The sequence below is a fragment of the Aptenodytes forsteri genome, unplaced genomic scaffold, assembly GCF_000699145.1.
Source record: "Aptenodytes forsteri isolate BGI_AS27 unplaced genomic scaffold, ASM69914v1 Scaffold421, whole genome shotgun sequence".
NCBI lineage: Eukaryota > Metazoa > Chordata > Aves > Sphenisciformes > Spheniscidae > Aptenodytes > Aptenodytes forsteri.
In genome coordinates this window covers 50,324-67,792 of record NW_008795524.1, presented here as the reverse complement: position 1 = coordinate 67,792, position 17,469 = coordinate 50,324, and the positions used below count along the sequence as shown (strand labels likewise).

Genomic DNA, 17,469 nt, shown 5'->3' with positions numbered 1-17,469 from the left:
AGAAAGGCAGGCTAGTAAAAGGTCATAAGGGAAAGAGTGATGCAGCTAAGGTTTGTGTTGCAGTATCAGTCAACTAATTTAAAAAAAAAAAAAAAAAAAGAAGAAAGAGAACAGAATTAGTTGAAGGCACAGCAGCTGGTGACCTAAAATGGTAATCTGCACTAAACACCTTCCTTCGGTAATGTCTGTGCATATGGTTTTCAGCCCACTTTGGGTAGAAACTTGTAGAAAAAGGCTCTTAGAAGTTAAAACTGATACTCTTTTTTGGAAATAATCATCCTGACATTCTCATTAGAAAGACCAAGAAGAAACTGCAAGACAGCTGTTCTAGAACCCTAAGAGCTATGGGACAGCATGCTTTGCTAGTGCTGTACCTGTACTGTAGAAAGTTTATTACTCTTCATATTGCTCTCTTCACAAGCCAGAAGTTACATTAGTGTGGTTGCTGGATTTCCATGGACATATAATTCCAGGTGCATATATCAGAGTGATGATGTTCTTATATTTTGCTGCTGTTGTGTGCTTATGTGCTCAGCTTCCAGGTGCTGAATTCTAGTTTGGTTTTACTTATGCTGTACTGGTGAACTTTATATAGCTTGGTCTCTGCTTGCCTGTACCTTTATTTAAAAAGTGTATAAATTCATTAAATTGCCCTACATACAATTAAAAATATAAAGATTGCATTTCTTTTTATTCACTTGCCAGTGCACATGTATGAGAATGAGTGCACTTTCAGAACCTTCCTTTCAAATCATGTAATATTGATGTAATACTTGTAATCATGCAGTAGATAAGTAACACTTTAGAGGGAAGAGGACCTCCACCCAAAATAATTTCCAAATGAACTTCAAGTGTAATTTATCTTCTTATTTTGCAGCTAGCTATGGACCAAATCCAATTTGCAAAGGCTGTTTATCTTGTTCAAAGGATAATGGGTGCATCAGATGCCAACACAAGTTATTCTTCTTCCTACGAAGAGAAGGAATGAGACAATATGGTGAATGCTTGCATTCCTGCCCGTCAGGGTACTACGGACTCCGAACGCCAGATATGAACAGATGTTCAAGTGAGTTTTGTTTTTTGGTTTTTTTTTTGAACACTTACATTCACTTTTATAGGAAGGCCATAATTCACGCTCAGTTTTTAAGATGATATGTTGTGGAACATGATGATATTTTCACAGATGTCTCAAGATCATCATAAAACTTCTTTGCTAAAGAACATTCCAGCTCATTCCAAGATATGTAACTTTCAGATTAAATAGTTGATGCGTTCACCTAGTTTTTATTGTTAGTTTTATTGTTATTATTGCTTTAGTTAGAAGGAAAATTTAGGAAAGAATGGTGATTTAGGCAGATATTCCTAGTTTTAACAAACAAATTCCCATTATATGAAAATAAAAAGGATTAAGCATTAATTTAACTAGTACCTCATGTAGGTACTAGTCAGTATATGCTCTGATATATGGGTGGGCTTCTTGTCATGCTTTGTGTTCCCACACAAATTGCAGGTGACCAGACACCTCACACCAGACATGCTTTAATATGTAAGTGTTGTTATTTTAATAAAACAGATGTACTATTAAAAACAAACAAACAACCTTTCACTTTTAGTACTGCATTTTATTTGGAAATTTACAACCTGCTAATGTGCAACAAGATTCCCTGTTTGCATGTTTGTGCCTAGAAGCACAACTGTTAAAAACAATGAGTGCTCTGGTATCTCCACGTTATTTCACCGCTGTCTGGCAGTTGTGCTGATATTGATTTTTCCATATGCTCATAGGTGGAGTATTACCCATATGGATTATTAATCATTGCTATTACCTCGAATTCGTATTTATGGGGGGTTTTTTTGTGTGTGTGTCATAGCCTAACCAGAATTATGTCGCCGAACCTAAGAACGTGAAGTGAGAAATAGCTTTTCTTTTCTTCCTGGAATAATCAAGTGTCTGTTAAATGCTAAATGCCCAGTACTGCGGCATGTCACTGGGACGCACCGCGTTGTGAGAAAGCGGGTGCTGGCTTTCACATCACACATAATCTTGAGACCCACGTGAGGTCACTCTGTGGCAGTCCGGGCTGGAGGGGGAGCACTCACGGCCGTGCTTGGACCCGTCCCAGCCTGTGTAATGATGTCCCACCTCTTTCTCCCCATTCCCCCCGCAGGCTCTGTGGATATGGTATTCTTCACGTTGTGTTCCCAACTGCTGTGTAATATTGCTGAGTGCTGCCTAATCTGTACCAGGTGGCTAGGTTTTGATGAAAAATTAAATGAGACCAGTATATGGTTTACGTATGCCTTCTATAAAGTACTTTAGGATCTTGGCCTTAATTTTCATAACACGTTTGTGAATTCAGCAACTCATCCACTTTAAACCTTTCAAAACTGGGCTGTAAAAACTTGCCCATGTAAAAATGTTTTTGAATATAGTTACAGTTTTGGGAAATAGATGAATATATCTATATTAGCCTGTACTGCGCTTGTGAGATAGGAAAAGTAGTCTGCACTGGCAGTCTTTCTTTACTTTCTTAAAAAGAAAAAAAAGTTATTTGTGGAAGGTGGATGGTGAATCCACTATAACTTTGTATCATTTTTACCACTTACAGAAAGTGGCCTTTTTCCCTGAATTACAGGATTGGTTTTGAAAAGCATAAATGCGAGTTGTGTCCAACCCATATCGGCATGTGTTGAGCACTGGGTATTTAACTCACCCTCATGCCTTTGACAGTCTCCCCCTGTGAGAATAATGATGCATTTACTGACCAGTCCTGGTTCCCCTCCAATGATTTTTTCATTGTATATTTTTATTTTAGTGTAACTGCCAACTAGTGTATTTATAAATCACATCTTCATTTTTGTTCTTCGTTTAGTGATCTTGCAGGGCACATACATTGTATTGTGGACACCCAGACATTTTGTGAATTGAAGTTGAGTTAAAATAAACATTCTTAAAAAATAGAATAGGTTTCTTCCTACTTGATGTTAGATACTTTTAGGTACGCTTAGTTACAGAGTCCATTGCTCAGATAGTATTATCTCAGCTAAAAATAATAAAAATTCTGGCTATATTAAAATCCTTCTGGGAGTTACAGAGCTTGAATTACATAAGTTGAAATGATTTCTGCCCTATTAATATCTTTATAGGCACAAAATCTGTTCAACATTTTATTACACAAACACTTGCCCATTTTTGTTAGAGAAGCTATAGAAAATGTTTTTATGGAAAATGTTGACATGATTTTAAAAGCCAAACATAGTTAGTGCCAAATGTAACACAATAAATACCACAGCCAAGTGCAGCAGCTCTAAAATGATGGAAATTTTGAATTTCAAGACTAATTTTCTTTTCTACATGTAAGCAGTATGTGTGTCTTGAATTTGCTAAGTGATTCTAGACTGGTTTTCTAGTAACAGTGAATCATATAATTTTGAGACTGCTTGTCTCTTGAAATTGATGTAGAGTTTCCTGCTGGAGGTGATTTTCCACCTGAACACTGTGGTATGAGAATGCAGTACATTTGGACACAAAATTGGAAAGTGTTGAGTCTCTTCCGTAGAAGAATGAGAAGAGCTACACTTTGTTAATTTTCCAAGAAATTTTAATAGTTAATGACTTTGAACTGAATTTCTCCATTAAGGAATAATCTCTTGAGAAAAAAACAAAACTGAATTAAAGAGTAAGATGAAATCTGTCACCTGGGTGGTTGGTTTAACATTGGTCTGATTAATGGATCAAGCCTATCTTGAACCTTTTAACTTAGTCTGTATCCATAGTAACCTCTACAATTTCAGGGGGAGGAAGCACTCAGAGTTTAGAAATTATAGCTCCCTTCATCTTTGGTTGCTTACTCCATTTGTTTAGGTTCACCTTCTTTCTCACAGGAGGGCCTGACATTGCTAAAACTGTAATTTCCTCTTCCATGCACCTTAAGTAAAAACAAGATAAAGAGCAGCTTTTAAACAAATTAAGCATTTATTAAATGTGTAGTTAATTCACTGTATTAAGAAAGGTAATTTTTTTTTTAACTTTGTTACAAAATAGCAATACATCATTAATATATCATAGCTTGACTATTTATTATGTAGTATAGAAGAGCATGTGACCTTCTGAGACTGTTGTAGCCAGTGCAATTGTAACTGTCTGTCAGAGGGTTCACTTACCACAGGGGCAGCACTATTTGCTTTAAATAAAATAGTTTTTCTGACTTTTTAGAAATAGTTTTCATTACTTTTGTGGGGTTTTTTTCCTTCAAATATATGGCTTTATCTTTTAAAAACAAGCTTAATATAGCATTTGGGATTTTGAAAATGAAGTTGGATGGCCAGAAATTGAGGTCTACCTATCATTATTTTATAGGCATTTAATTTTTTCCTTATCTCTTCCATGCTCTTCTCCTCCTTCAAATGGATTTGGATTTTTTTTTTAATTTGGAATTTTTTGATTTTTGGCCTTACTTTGTATTTTGATGGAAGAGTTTTGTTCCATCTGTCTGGCAACAAAAATCATCATAGTGCTTTGAATTAAGATTTATTAAATCTGTAGTCAGTTTAGATTTAATAGGGCAATTGTATATTTGTAAAGTACTAATTGAAAACGCTGTGGTTTGGCATTTATTTAAAAGATTCCGACTAATAATGAATCCAGAATAGAACATACTGGAAATGTATCTTTGTTTATTAAATGAATTTATTTAAAAAAAAAAAATCCTCACTATAGTATTTTATAATTAGGATGTTGTATTCCAAGCATTGCTCTCCATGAAATGGTAGACCTGTGGTAAACTTCAGGACCTGTTATGGTCAAGTGACTTCTTCATTCTCTAGCACTCATGCTCAGCCCCTGCCAAAGTTGTAGCTTAAAAATCTTTATTTGTATAATAATAATAAACCTGCAATTACCTAAGCCACATCTGCTTAGGAGGTTAAATAGCTAGCTATTAATAGATACTCTCTTGTAGGCTAAAGCTCTTTTGCTTATGATTTTCCTCCTTTCCTTGCTGTCTCCTCAGTGACTTTCCTGAAAGTTTTGGTCTCTCTTCTCTTTCCATTGGTTGTTCAACTGATACTCCATCCACTATAAGAGCTGCTCACATCATAGCTTTCTTCAGCATCTTGCCTTTGTCTGCTGCTACTGTTAACACTAGCACAGTCTTTGTCCCTTGTGCCCTTGTGTCCTCTAGGTGAGTTATAAAATGTGTAGTCTGGGTTTTTGAAGTCTCTCCTGGCTCAGGAAATTCTGGAGAGGATTAGCACAGAAGGTGGTGCTGGTCGATGACAGATTGGCGTGGAGTGCCAATGGACACGTCAGGTTGGTGGCATGAAGTTAAGTCTGTAGCACCAATGTTGTTTTACTGAGCAGCAGAGGGATGGGAGCAGGAGTTGGAAAGAGTGAGTGTGATGGGCATGGGGACAGTCTGAGGATAGGTGAAGTTAGGAGGTTCTGGGGTAGGAGAGGCAGAGGGATCTGAGGCAAGAATAGTAGGGCACTGTGAGTCAGAGCTCAGTGTGAAAGACCAAAGTATTAGGTGCTTTGGACCAAGCTACAGTTGTCACTCCCCAGGATAACCAACCTCACAAGTTACGGGCCCAGAGGCTTCTCTCTCATAGAAAGACCGAGTTTGACCTTCAAAAGGAAAACGCTAACTGTAGTGAATCATCATCTATTACTGTGACTTCTTAAACACAAGGGGATGCCTCAAGCAAGGACCCAATTTCAGTGCAAAGACTACCAAGCCCTTCAATTTAGGAATGCCATGTTTCCTTCCCCAGCTTCAGTCTGCAGCTTCCCTTTGCAAAATGTGATCATTATCTCTCTGTCTCAAAGGTGTTCAGTACAGTTTAGTACAGTTCTCTTTCTTGTGCTGGTGGTTGCTGCTTTCCACTCATGCAGATCCCCTCATGTGTTCTCACTTCCCTTTCCCATACTCAACTGCTCTTCACTGGTGCCTGCGTTTCATGCGGAGCAGAACTTGCTGTGAATCGTTATTGTTATTAACATTACTAGGAATTGACCAGCTGTCTTTTCAGTACTACGTGTACTACAAAATATCTTTGTTGTGAAGGGAGTTATGGATGGGTAGTAAATCACATTGATTATGTTTAGAAAAGGTCAATGTGACAATGGAAATGCTACAGAATATGGACATTTCACAAAGGCAAAATAAGGCTCATGTAAAATTTCCAAGATTATGCATATCAGTAAAAATACTTTACAAATGAGTACCTACTTTTTACAGTTGAGATAGACATCTTTTGACCTTAAAATTCATCATATTGCACTTAGTATGAGAAACTAATATAGTAAACCTTCTTCTTGTTAAGGTATGTTAAAATATGAAGCACATGCATCTCAATATGGAGCATTTTATGCTTTATTTTGAACTTCAAAGGCATTATATTTCCCTACAGTTCAGCTTATTCTGCATCACCTTATAACCTGGTGATAAATTTACTATGGAAGGATAGTATTTGTTTTGGTAACATTATGCTCTCTGTAATTATAGTACAGAAAGAAGATGTTTACAGGAGCACATACTCATTTTTACAGTAACAGGCATATGCATCTGAGTTTAAATTTAATTCAACATCTGAATTTGTATTTTGAAATCCTGGGCTTTTGATTCCTTCTCTAAAATGTAAGTCTGTCAATTCTTTAATGCTTATTTTAAAAGAAGAATGAGTAGGAGTGGCTTATCATGACTGTCAGGAAGCCAAAGCTGGTCACGAAAATCTTTTAATATCACTGTGGTTCATCTGCTTAAAATGTTTCTCTTAATTTGGGCATGAATCCAGGCTTTCTCCTTCCAGAGTTCTTTAATGCACTATTTATGTAGTTTTCTATAAATATTGTAAGTTTCATCCACGTCAATCAGATTTGGGTTTTTATGATATTCAGGTAAATGTCAGAGGAACATTTGGGTCAATATAAATGAGATTATAAAGCCTAAATACAAATTTTTTATTGCTGGCTAGCTAAATGCACTTCTTATAGATCAAATTGTTCACCATAACCTTGACTGAAACATGGCTCGTAGCTATTACTTTTTTTAAAAATCTGGTGTATGTGCAAACACACTTCAGAAGAAAATTATTTCTGAAGTGCCATGGGGTGCTAGAGCTCACTGAAAATTAAGGAAAAGGGAACTCTGGCTCCTAAGTCCTGTACATAACTTCTCTTTTGCCACTCTGTTTCAGTAAGCAAAGTCAAAGATGTTTTACATGTCTGTCTTCGGATTCTTTTCTGACAATGACCTTTTTAAAGGGAGATATTATGATCCTTTTTCTTTTGCTCCTCTGTAGAACCAAAGAATTTGGTCCTTCAGCTTGGTAGGTTTCCTGGCCATTGACTGAGGAGTGGCACATTATTAGCTCATGGAGTTATGTTTCTTTCTTGAGCATATTCTGTAACTGCTCGCAAGTATGGAGGCACTTTTACGTACTATAATCTAACCTTGTGCTCTACTCAAATGTCAGTCATTCAAGTTCTTACTCTCCTGTCAGCCTAAATTAAGAGATTGCACAGTGTCAATAGAGTTTCCATTGGAGAAGTTATATATCTTGTCCCATAAATCAACATTTCGGAGCTCTGTCGAAGGGATAAGTTTTTGTTTCGCTTTGTTTTGTCTGAACGCTGAAGATACTTGAGCAAAGCACTTCTGTCTAATTTCAGCCCAGCTTAGCTTGACCAGACAAAGTAGTGACTTTTCTTCCACCCTTTCCCCTGGAAGGTGAAGTCATGGAGCTGTGAATTTATAGCCACTCCTGTGACAGCTTGTGATTGAAAATAGACTGCTAGAAAGTTAGCTTTTCTAACTTTTGGAGTACTGCTCTTCTTTAATTCTTTAGTTTATTTAAATTTTATTAAAAAAATCCCTGCAAGACTTAGAGCTTCACCAGCACCCTTCATGATTTGAAACAGAGTATATGGAGGATGTCAAAAAGGAGTAGTTGTCAATCCCAGTTGATCTTCAGCTACAGTGTGGTTTATTACTGAGTTAAATTATCATTATGATTAGCACCCAGTAACCCCAAGCATTGTACTGAGTATCATTCTGGTGAATTAATGTTTTAATTTCAGAATTCTTAAAGTATTCCTAATACTTTGTCAGTGTTTTCCCCCAACTAATTTATCTGAAAATAAAAAACTGTATCAAAAAACTGAAAATAAACTGCCTTGGTGGAAAACTCCACCCAACCTTAACCCAGGAGCCCCTACTAATGCTTCCAAAATATAATTATCATGACAAGGACTCTACTGTGATACAAAAGAAAACTGGCATAGAAGGCAAAGCAAAAGATATAAATAGGTTGGGAATTTTGAAATATGATTAAGAAACTGAAAGAAGATTGATTCATTTGTTTAATGTTTAAATATGGGATATTCACATATGTACTGTTAAATAGCAATAGTTTTATGGAGGATATCCACAGCGTAAGGTGAGGCAGGCTTTCGCCTGCTAAGCGTGTTTATATGATATTAAAAGGCAACTTGTACTGAAGGTTATTCATTTAATCCCTCTTCCATCCAAAAAAGTTCAAATGGAGTAAACTTTAAACATGTTACTCCTCAACATGTTTTGAAAGCAATAGTTAAAATGTTACTTCAAAAATATACTTACGTCACTTGGATGTGAGGGAGGGTCACATTATGCTAATTTTTCTTTTAATGTTCTGTTCTGCACCTCATCATTGGACTAAATGATTTGGAAAAACCTTGACGTCTTTTCAAACTGTCTTGTGTGGGTAGGCAAGAGGCAAATGTTTTTTTCTGAATATTTAAACACACTGAATGTTTGATTCAAGCATTGCAATTAATAAAATACTTGCAGTACATCTTGAGTGTAACAAAGGAGATTTGCAATTAACTATTGCAGTACATCTCCAGAGCAGCTCACCTTATAATTTTGCCTTGCAGACACATTAATCTGGGGAAGTGATTTTGCAGGGTCATTGTATAAGCATTGATCTCCTGTTCTTTGGAGATTGGTTCAAACCTCATGAAAAAGAAATTATCATTCTTGGGAGTTCCCTATAAACTAAACTGTGGATAAGAAGCCCAACTTGTGCTGCTTGTATGAACACAAGTTCTAAAAGCCCCTTTGAGAGATGCTGGAGAGATAGAGTTGGTAGCATGCAGATTATGTGTGGTTGTGTCTAAACAGAGCCTGCAGAGCTTCCCTTTGGCAGTGGAAGACTTCAAACTGATGTTCGCATTCCTTCTAACCAAAGAAAGGTGTACCAGCATTTGAAATATTTTTCATGTGATCTGCCTAATTTATTGTCCAATGCCACAAGAAATCTGATCTAAAAAGCCTCATATTTCCCTAATTGCTAACAAAGAATAATTTCCCATCACCACCTAGTTGAAGTGTTATGGTTTGCCCTACTTTGGCCTGCTGAAGCTCAAGAATAAATATTACAATCTGTTTTATGAAGATTGGCTAAATTTGAAGTGTTGTTAGGGGATATTTACCAATAGCTATTTCAGAAGTCCTTATGGTTTGTGATTTTTTTTTCTTTAGAAAATAATGAAGAATAAATGAATAAGTGACCGAAAAGATTAGTATATTGTTGCATGACATGAATAACAAATGCTTCCTGCTGTGACTTCAGATAGCTGAAGACAGGATACAGTTAATGTAGTTTATATAAATTATGTATGTTAGCTGAAGGATTAGATTATTTAAATTAATTTTAAAGTGTTCGTTACTGTTCCAAATATAATGGCTTTTACTTTTTAATCTTTGGAACATTTTTCCCTGGCATTTTTTTGTAGGTATGTATGACTGACTTTCATAAGCCTCCATGTAAGTATGTCTGTTTTTCAGGTGTGCATATGATTGTTGAGATCTAATTCACTTTCAAGTTGCCATGTTTTAATATGGAATAAGATGTTTCTGAATAGTCTGCTTCCGAGTCTGTAATCTATTGTGGATGATATTTCTCTTAAATTTTCAGAGAAATGCAGTATTTCAAAAGACAATAGTATTTTTTTTAATTATTGATTATAGCTTTGTCTTTTAGTCATTTAATAATGGTTATTTTTTTATGGATTAACTGCCTTAATAATAGAGAGGAGTTATATCCAGAAAAATTGAGGCTTTTTGCATGGTAGCACATGCGTACGTGTAGATAAGGACATCAGACATAATACATCAAAGCCTTCATTCAGCTATTTATAGGGTCAACTCATGGAAAAAAAATGTATCCTGCTTGCAATGACAAATAGTAAACTGAAGACAGTACATATAATACATGCATACTTCCCAAAATAATTTGTTGCATCTTAGTTTACTCAAAATTACTTAAACACAAAAATAATTTACATTGAATGTTTTTCCTCCAAAAAGATGTAATTAACTCAAATATCACTTAACTAGAGGTTTTATCTACAGATTTGATTAAAAAAAAAGGATTAAAAGGATGTATGGGAAAATGTGGTAAATAATTACAGTTAACTGTAATTTTTCTTATAGAGCAGATAGATTTCAGGATGACAGTATTCCTCATTATAGCACTTCTGGTTTTGCTATTTTATTGCTTTACAAGTCCTTTCATTTTCAGTCTTACCCTAACTTAGCTGTCTCATTGTTCCTTATGATCCTTTTGATTCAGGATGCAGAATAGAAAACTGTGACTCCTGCTTTAGCAGAGACTTTTGTACCAAATGCAAAACTGGCTTCTACTCGCACAGAGGCCGCTGCTTCCGAGGATGCCCCCCAGGATTTGCAGCCTTGGAAGAGCTTATGGAATGTGTGGGTGAGTCTTCTAGCACAACAATGCTGCTGAAACAGCTCTTTTGCCAGGTGGACAGATTCAAATACTTATGACACTATTTTTAAGCTGGTGCTTAGTATTTTCTATCAAGAAATATTCACTAATGGATTGTGTTTGGAACTCTTTACCCCTAATAATAACAATAAATAACAACAACAATAATAATAATAGTTTTTTTCAAACTTTGAAATACTGCGTTATCGGGAATGTCACTCTGTTATGCATCAGAAAGTTCTGTCCTCTTAACTGTAAATCACCTTGTATGAGGATTTATAACTCAGAATTTGTAAGATTTCAGGAAGGCCAGTTTTTGCATTAGAACTTTAAGTCAATGATGTACTCGTTGGACTCTTGCCCTCATAAAACTACCTTCTCCTTTTGCCTTTTACCAAGGCCAGAAACTAGGGGCAGGGCAGATTGAATTCCTGTAGCATCTGGGCTTCAAATTCAATTGTATTTTCTCTGCAGCTCCCCCCTTTTCCATTAGCAAGTAACAAATATAAACCACCAAATAAGTGTTTTTAGTAGAAATCTACTTTGTAACTCTGAGCCAGCATTGGCAGTTCTCACAATATTTCTCAAGTCTCACAATTTGGTGTTTTATCTTGAAGCCTAGGGATTGTGTCAGAACAGACTCTTTCTTTCAAGAGTATTCCTTGCATTTCATGATGGAGAGGACCTGGAAATGTGAACTCTTGAGCTTTGCAAATCCAGGTGACAACCAAATAGGATTTATTTATTAAAAAGAGAAAAATTTAAATCAATTTCATGATTTAAGGAGGGTTTTTGAACATTTGGGACTGACATGATGTCTATACATTCAGATTGATAGTCTGATGGTTTTATGCTCAGGTTGATGCTGGCTAAAAAGATTCTTTCAGGTTCTGTAAGAGATTTTCATTTTGTTTCTAAGTTTTTGCCTGTTAACAGTAAAACTTTCAAGTGCTGCTTTCTAATAGTGTGTTCTAAATTAAAAAAAAAAGAAAACAAAGAAAAAAAAAAGAAAACAAAAAAAAAAAACCCAGAAGAATTGTTCACTCATGTTTTCTTTTGCTTTATCAGAAGGCTGTGAAGTGGGTCAGTGGAGTGAGTGGGGAACTTGCAGCAGAAATAACAAAACATGTGGATTTAAGTGGGGCCTGGAAACGAGAACAAGACAAATTGTGAAGAAGCCAGTGAAAGACACAATACCGTGCCCAACCATTGCAGAATCCAGACGGTGTAAAATGGCCATGAGGCATTGTCCAGGAGGTAAGCGTAGTCATGCCACAAAAATCTTTATGAGCTTTCCTTAACTGAAATCCTATTTCTAACTTGAAAAAAGAGCTATTTCATCCCAGCTGAAGGGGAAATCCTGTCTCTGCTCTGCCAGCGGAGGCTAAAAGGCAGCAGTACTACGGCAATCCTAATTTGTGCAGCAAGACTCCAGGGAAAGGCTCAGTGTGGGAGTGATCAGTCTTTCAGTAGACTGTGAAACTTTTTTCTGGTGTGGTACTGAGGCTTTTTCAAAGAGGTGCCTCGTGGAAGAACCATAACAGGTTGCAGTTTGAGCTTCAGCTTGAAAACGATGGAATAACTAATTGCTCTGCACATGGCAGGAAAGATTATGATTCTAAACCTCTCTGCAGGTGGCACATCCAGTGCTGGTGTGATGGGTATTTAAATTATATGAAATTAGTTACATATGGCATTGTTAGCTGGCGCTATCAGCTGGAATGTGTTACTTGTTCTGAATATTGTAGATCAGGGCCAAACTATGACAGATGTGATACAAGCCGAATAGTGATAGATATCAAGCTTTTCAGCATGAGACCAACTTATGGCAATTACCACAAGTAGATAAAGAAATTTGATTATTTCTTTTATCATGGTGTTCTAAGACTTACGTAGTGATGCTGATTTTAAAAAGGAAATAGAGTTTCAAATTTGTGTTTGGTTTTGTAGACCCCAAAGCAGAGGCATGTCACTGGTAGAGAGGAGGTTTTGTTATCTTTTAAATTGAAATGATTAACCTTTCACTTGAGCAGACTGAACACTTACAGAGTTTTCAGAATTTGTAGGAGAGGTGGGTGATCAACAGGTGATAAAGATGCCATTCCTTTTGGAGTCATAGGATTAAAGAAAGATTCAGGCTTGAGAGGACTTCAAGAGATCTCTAGTCTAACCTCCTGCTGCAAGCTGGGTCAACTGTGAGATCAGACAAATAAAAAGGAATAAAGGGTTGCAGAGTCCTGAGAAAAGCCATAACTTGATGAATAAGCTAAAACTGAAATAATCTCAGCATAGGTACATAAATAAGTTTGCTTTGTGTTCTGGGGTTGTTGAATATGTCTCTTGGCTTGAACATACTGCCCACCAGTATGTGTGAAAATTATACATAAAGTTTTAGCTTACAGACTAAATCTGTGCAAGCTTCATTTTTGTCTCTAGGACTCTGCCAAAATCTGGAAGAGAATATAAAGTTGGTTCTCTGTTATCCAGGTTAACTGAGTCTATTACGCACTCTTCCTCCCTGTCCCACTCCCTATACTCATACACATGTGCATGCACGCATAGTGCATAGTCATAGTGGTACCGGGGTGCATTGTACAGCACAGTTAATCTGCAACCTAAATAAACTTCTCAAAGATGTTAAAGAGTGGAATCTACAAAATGGAAGGAAGAAGAAAAGGTAAAAATCAAGGCTGATTTGGGTTGCCATGGTATGTGTCTCATGGTATCTTTGAATGCAAGTCAGCTGCATCTACGTCAAGGTAGCTACACTTACTAGTGCTTGCAGCCTGCTGAGGTGTATGGGCTGTTCCAGTTACTTCTAACAAACTCTGAAGCCCAAATGGGGTTAGTGATCAGATCAACTGGGGAAATGTTTTACTGCTAAAATGGAAGGAAGAAAAAAGAACCTGTGTGAAGTTTTACAAAATCTCCAATAAATATTTTCTTTTTTTGCCGTTCAGATGCATGAAGTTTAGCTTGTAGTGGAAAATTTGAGAAAATTGCAGAATATTTTCAATGCAACTCCATGTGGTAGAGATTTAGTCATTTATGTACCCAATGTGTATAGAGGGAGGTATTTCATAGATGCAATGTCCAGCTTCTGTATAAACTCCTGGCAAGTAGAAAGTTACAGGTGTGGGTTTAGTCTTGATAATTTAGTTAGGACACAAATTATTCAAATTGTGGTAAATAGTTTGAGAAGTGTGCTTAAGTGGACCACAATATTCATGAATGTTGTAGCATGCTCATGTAACTGTGGTAATCTGGAGCTATGGAACTTTCATACCTTTTTGTAGCAGGTTCTCTTAGGTGGTTTCAAATTTTCTTCTCCAGCAATTCAGGTCATTGATTAAAGATTTACCTCTCAAATTTTATCTTTTCAAAGGCACAGTGATGGGCTTTCCCAAGAGTTAGGAAATTTATTACCTAGTCTGTATAAAGATCTTTGACCAAATCTCTGCATTTTTTTCACTACATATCAGGAAAGTTGTTGCTACAAATACAAATTCAGTGTGAAAGGCTTGTAGTACTCCTTCATAACCATGGGCTCCAGTAAAACCTAAAGATTACAGTCCTCTCCTGTCCTCTCATGGTGCAGAATTCCCTGCCTGTGTTTTCAGAGATAAAAATAAATATGTGCAAAACTGTAGGTTTGAACTCGCCGCACTGAATGCTGATGCTTAATACTGCTTCTGTGCAATCATATAAAACACTGGCCAGAGTATAAACTCCTTTCTCTCTCCTAAGAAACTCCTGGGAGGGAGTGTGTTAGTGGTGTTTTAAGCGCCTGGGGTAAGTCTTCCCCAGGCCTGGTTATCTCTGCAGGTGAGCAAGCCTGTTCGAAACTCCTGCTTCGTAGTATGTTTTAATTATGATTATATACATGACTGGTCTAAGATCCTGTTCCTTTATCATATTTAATTTAGTTAGCAGGTTGCCCCATTCGACACTCGAAATGTTTCTTTGCTTACTTACTCCCTGTGAAGTAGCAGGAGGCAGAGACACTGGTTACAGGGAAGCTGAAATTGAGCAGATCCTGGCTGTTAAGGAGGAGATTCTGTGTTTTTAAAAATATGATGTTTTCCTAATGTTAGAAATTTTGTAATTGAACTTTTAAACTGAGGAAATAAGAGAAAAATGTAAGGTTAGCACTACTGGGGGACTGAAGAACCATAATCCCCGTAAATGTCAGTTGAGAGGCTGTTAATAAATCCTTTCTTCCTAATGTTCTCAGTACATAAACTCACACAAATGTGTAGGATAAATATTGGATTATACGGCTAAGATGGCTGTAGATTGTGATGGATTAAATTGAGCACAGGAAGTAAGGATATTTTTGGTAGAACAGGGTCAAATAAAGTGCTTTTGACACATGCTTTCTACTTCTGTACATTTTACAGTTACTATTTATGGTCCACATTACAGAAAAACTTCCGAAACAGGTTTTTACATGTTTGCAGAAGAACTGGTGTTAAATTCAGTTTTCCTGCTAAGTACTTCAGTTTCATATTTATCAAGGATTGAGATGTTACCCATCTGGCCATATGGCTGTGGTACAAATTTAGCTGATGAAGAACTCTATCACTTTCCCAGTAATTGCAGAGTTGTACAGATACAAGCTGGAATGCAAGTGAAAGATGATTTTGCTTCTTTCCTACTGAAGCCAGCAACATAAGAGGATACTCTACTTGATTTCAAATATGTTACTCAGTGGTATTTTCTTATTGTCAGTACTAATTGATTTAACTGTTACTACCAGATGGGAATGTCGCATTTGTGTGTCTGTTCATGTTATGTATGTTACCCTGTGGCTTGGGTGTAACGTGACTCATACTATGAGAGGTTAGACTTAGAAGAAGATGACTTGGATTGTTCAGACCACCTCCTACCTGTGCTGGTCTCTTCATGATAAGGAATTTTCTCCCCTTTAGCTGAAAAAGAAAGAAAAAAAAGAATTTTTAAAAAAGAGTAATTGCATTACAAGCAATGGGGAAATTAGCAGGCAGAAATATTCTATGGGTTGATACAGCTTGCTGTCTAGAAATTTTCCCATATATTTATTACAAATATTCTCTTTTTACCTGTTATTTTTTACATGTTCCCCATGTTCACCACAGTAAATTACTCCTCCTTTGTTAGTACCCTGGAGGTACTTGCAGATTGCTCTCATGTTTCTTATTAAGTATTACAAAGGCAAGCAAAGTAGCTCTCTACTTCTTTTAGTCTTCCATCAGACCACAGTTCTTCAAGTTATCCGATACATGAATATTACTCTATTAGTAAAAATCATGATGCCATTTTTGAATGCTTATTTCAGACATGAAGGAAGATAGGTGAAGATGGGATGCACGTCTGCATTAATTTCCTGAGCTCGAAAGAGGGAAGGTAGCAGGACAGGTCATGAGGCTACAGTGGGAGGGAGTTCTTTCCTTAACACAGACATGTAATTGGATGGACTTCATGCTGCTTGATTGGACTTTGAAGGCTTTTTATGCAGTAATCTTTCTTCTTTCCATTGCTGCAATAGAATTTAAGACTTCTGGAAGAGCAACGGTAAAAAGACCCAGTCAGGCTTTCTGTCCTTATACTGCAGTTACATTTCATTATTAATATTCAGAAATTATGACTGAAAAGATTAAAAGATTAAAAAATATATACATAAATATAGAAAACTAATAAATATGCAAAGCTGCAAAATGCATGTTAAATAAGTAGTGTGAGTTAATCTGATAAGCTACTAGTGATATGGCAAACAGGGAGCTAATGATCCCAGTTTGCAAAAATATTTAAGGTAGGATAAATAATATTTAGAGTAAAACTGTACATACACTTTGGTGAAGACAGTAGCTATAAATTTAAAGTATACTAAACTAGCATAATTTCTAATAGAAGCCATGTTACAGGTATAGTTATCTCTAGTAGGTAAGTATTTTTTCCTTCTTTAAATTGACGTATTTCCTCTCAGAGTGAATGTTTTAAAATTTCTGGCTTTAACTTGACAACCTGCAGTATAAAGGGTCAAAAATGTTCTTGTGTCGTTCCCCCACTTCCCCAAAAAGTTTGGTGCTAACGTTTGTTTTCTTTTGAAACCTGGCAAAGGAAATTAGGATTTCTTTCTTTTATTAGATTTGTTTAGAAGAGGCTAACTGAAGAATTTTTTAGTTGTGCAACCAACAAAGTCATAGAATTATTGAATAATACAGGTTTGAAGGGACCTAGGGAGGTTACATAGTCCAACCTCCTGCTCAAAGTCAGGTCAGACAAGGTGGTCCAGGGCCATGACTTTGCACTTGTCTTTGAATTTCATGAGGTTTCTTTCAGCTACAATGAATCTCTTCTTCATAAGTGAGAAATTAAAAAGAAAAAAAAGCTCAAAATAAATGTAGCACCAGAACTCAGTGAGTGGTCTCTGTGACCAGACAGATGATTATGTTCTTTTGAGATTTTTGACTACATCTACACTGAAGTGCTCAATGTGGATGTCGTGGTTTAACCTCAGTCGGCAACTGAGTACCACACAGCTGCTCGCTCACTCCCCAACCCCCGGTGGGATGGGGGAGAGAATTGGAAGAGCACAAGTGAGAAAAACTTGTGGGTTGAGATAAAAACAGTTTAATAATTGAAATAAAATAATAATAACAATAACAATAATAATGTAATAATAATAATAATAATAATAATACACAAAGCAAGTGA

At 36.4% G+C, this 17,469-nt stretch overlaps 1 protein-coding gene across 1 annotated transcript in view; it reads left to right on the top strand.

Annotated features, from left to right (window-relative positions):
• Nucleotides 1–881: 881 nt before the first annotated feature.
• The window catches only part of RSPO2 (R-spondin 2), a 57,684-nt gene continuing 41,096 nt past the window's right edge, over nt 882–17,469 (top strand). The window contains exons 1-3 of the mRNA XM_019472764.1: nt 882–1,066; nt 10,618–10,761; nt 11,842–12,030. Coding sequence (XP_019328309.1) covers nt 985–1,066; nt 10,618–10,761; nt 11,842–12,030 — 415 coding nt within the window. The 5' untranslated portion in view covers nt 882–984. The remainder of the gene's footprint in view (nt 1,067–10,617; nt 10,762–11,841; nt 12,031–17,469) is intronic.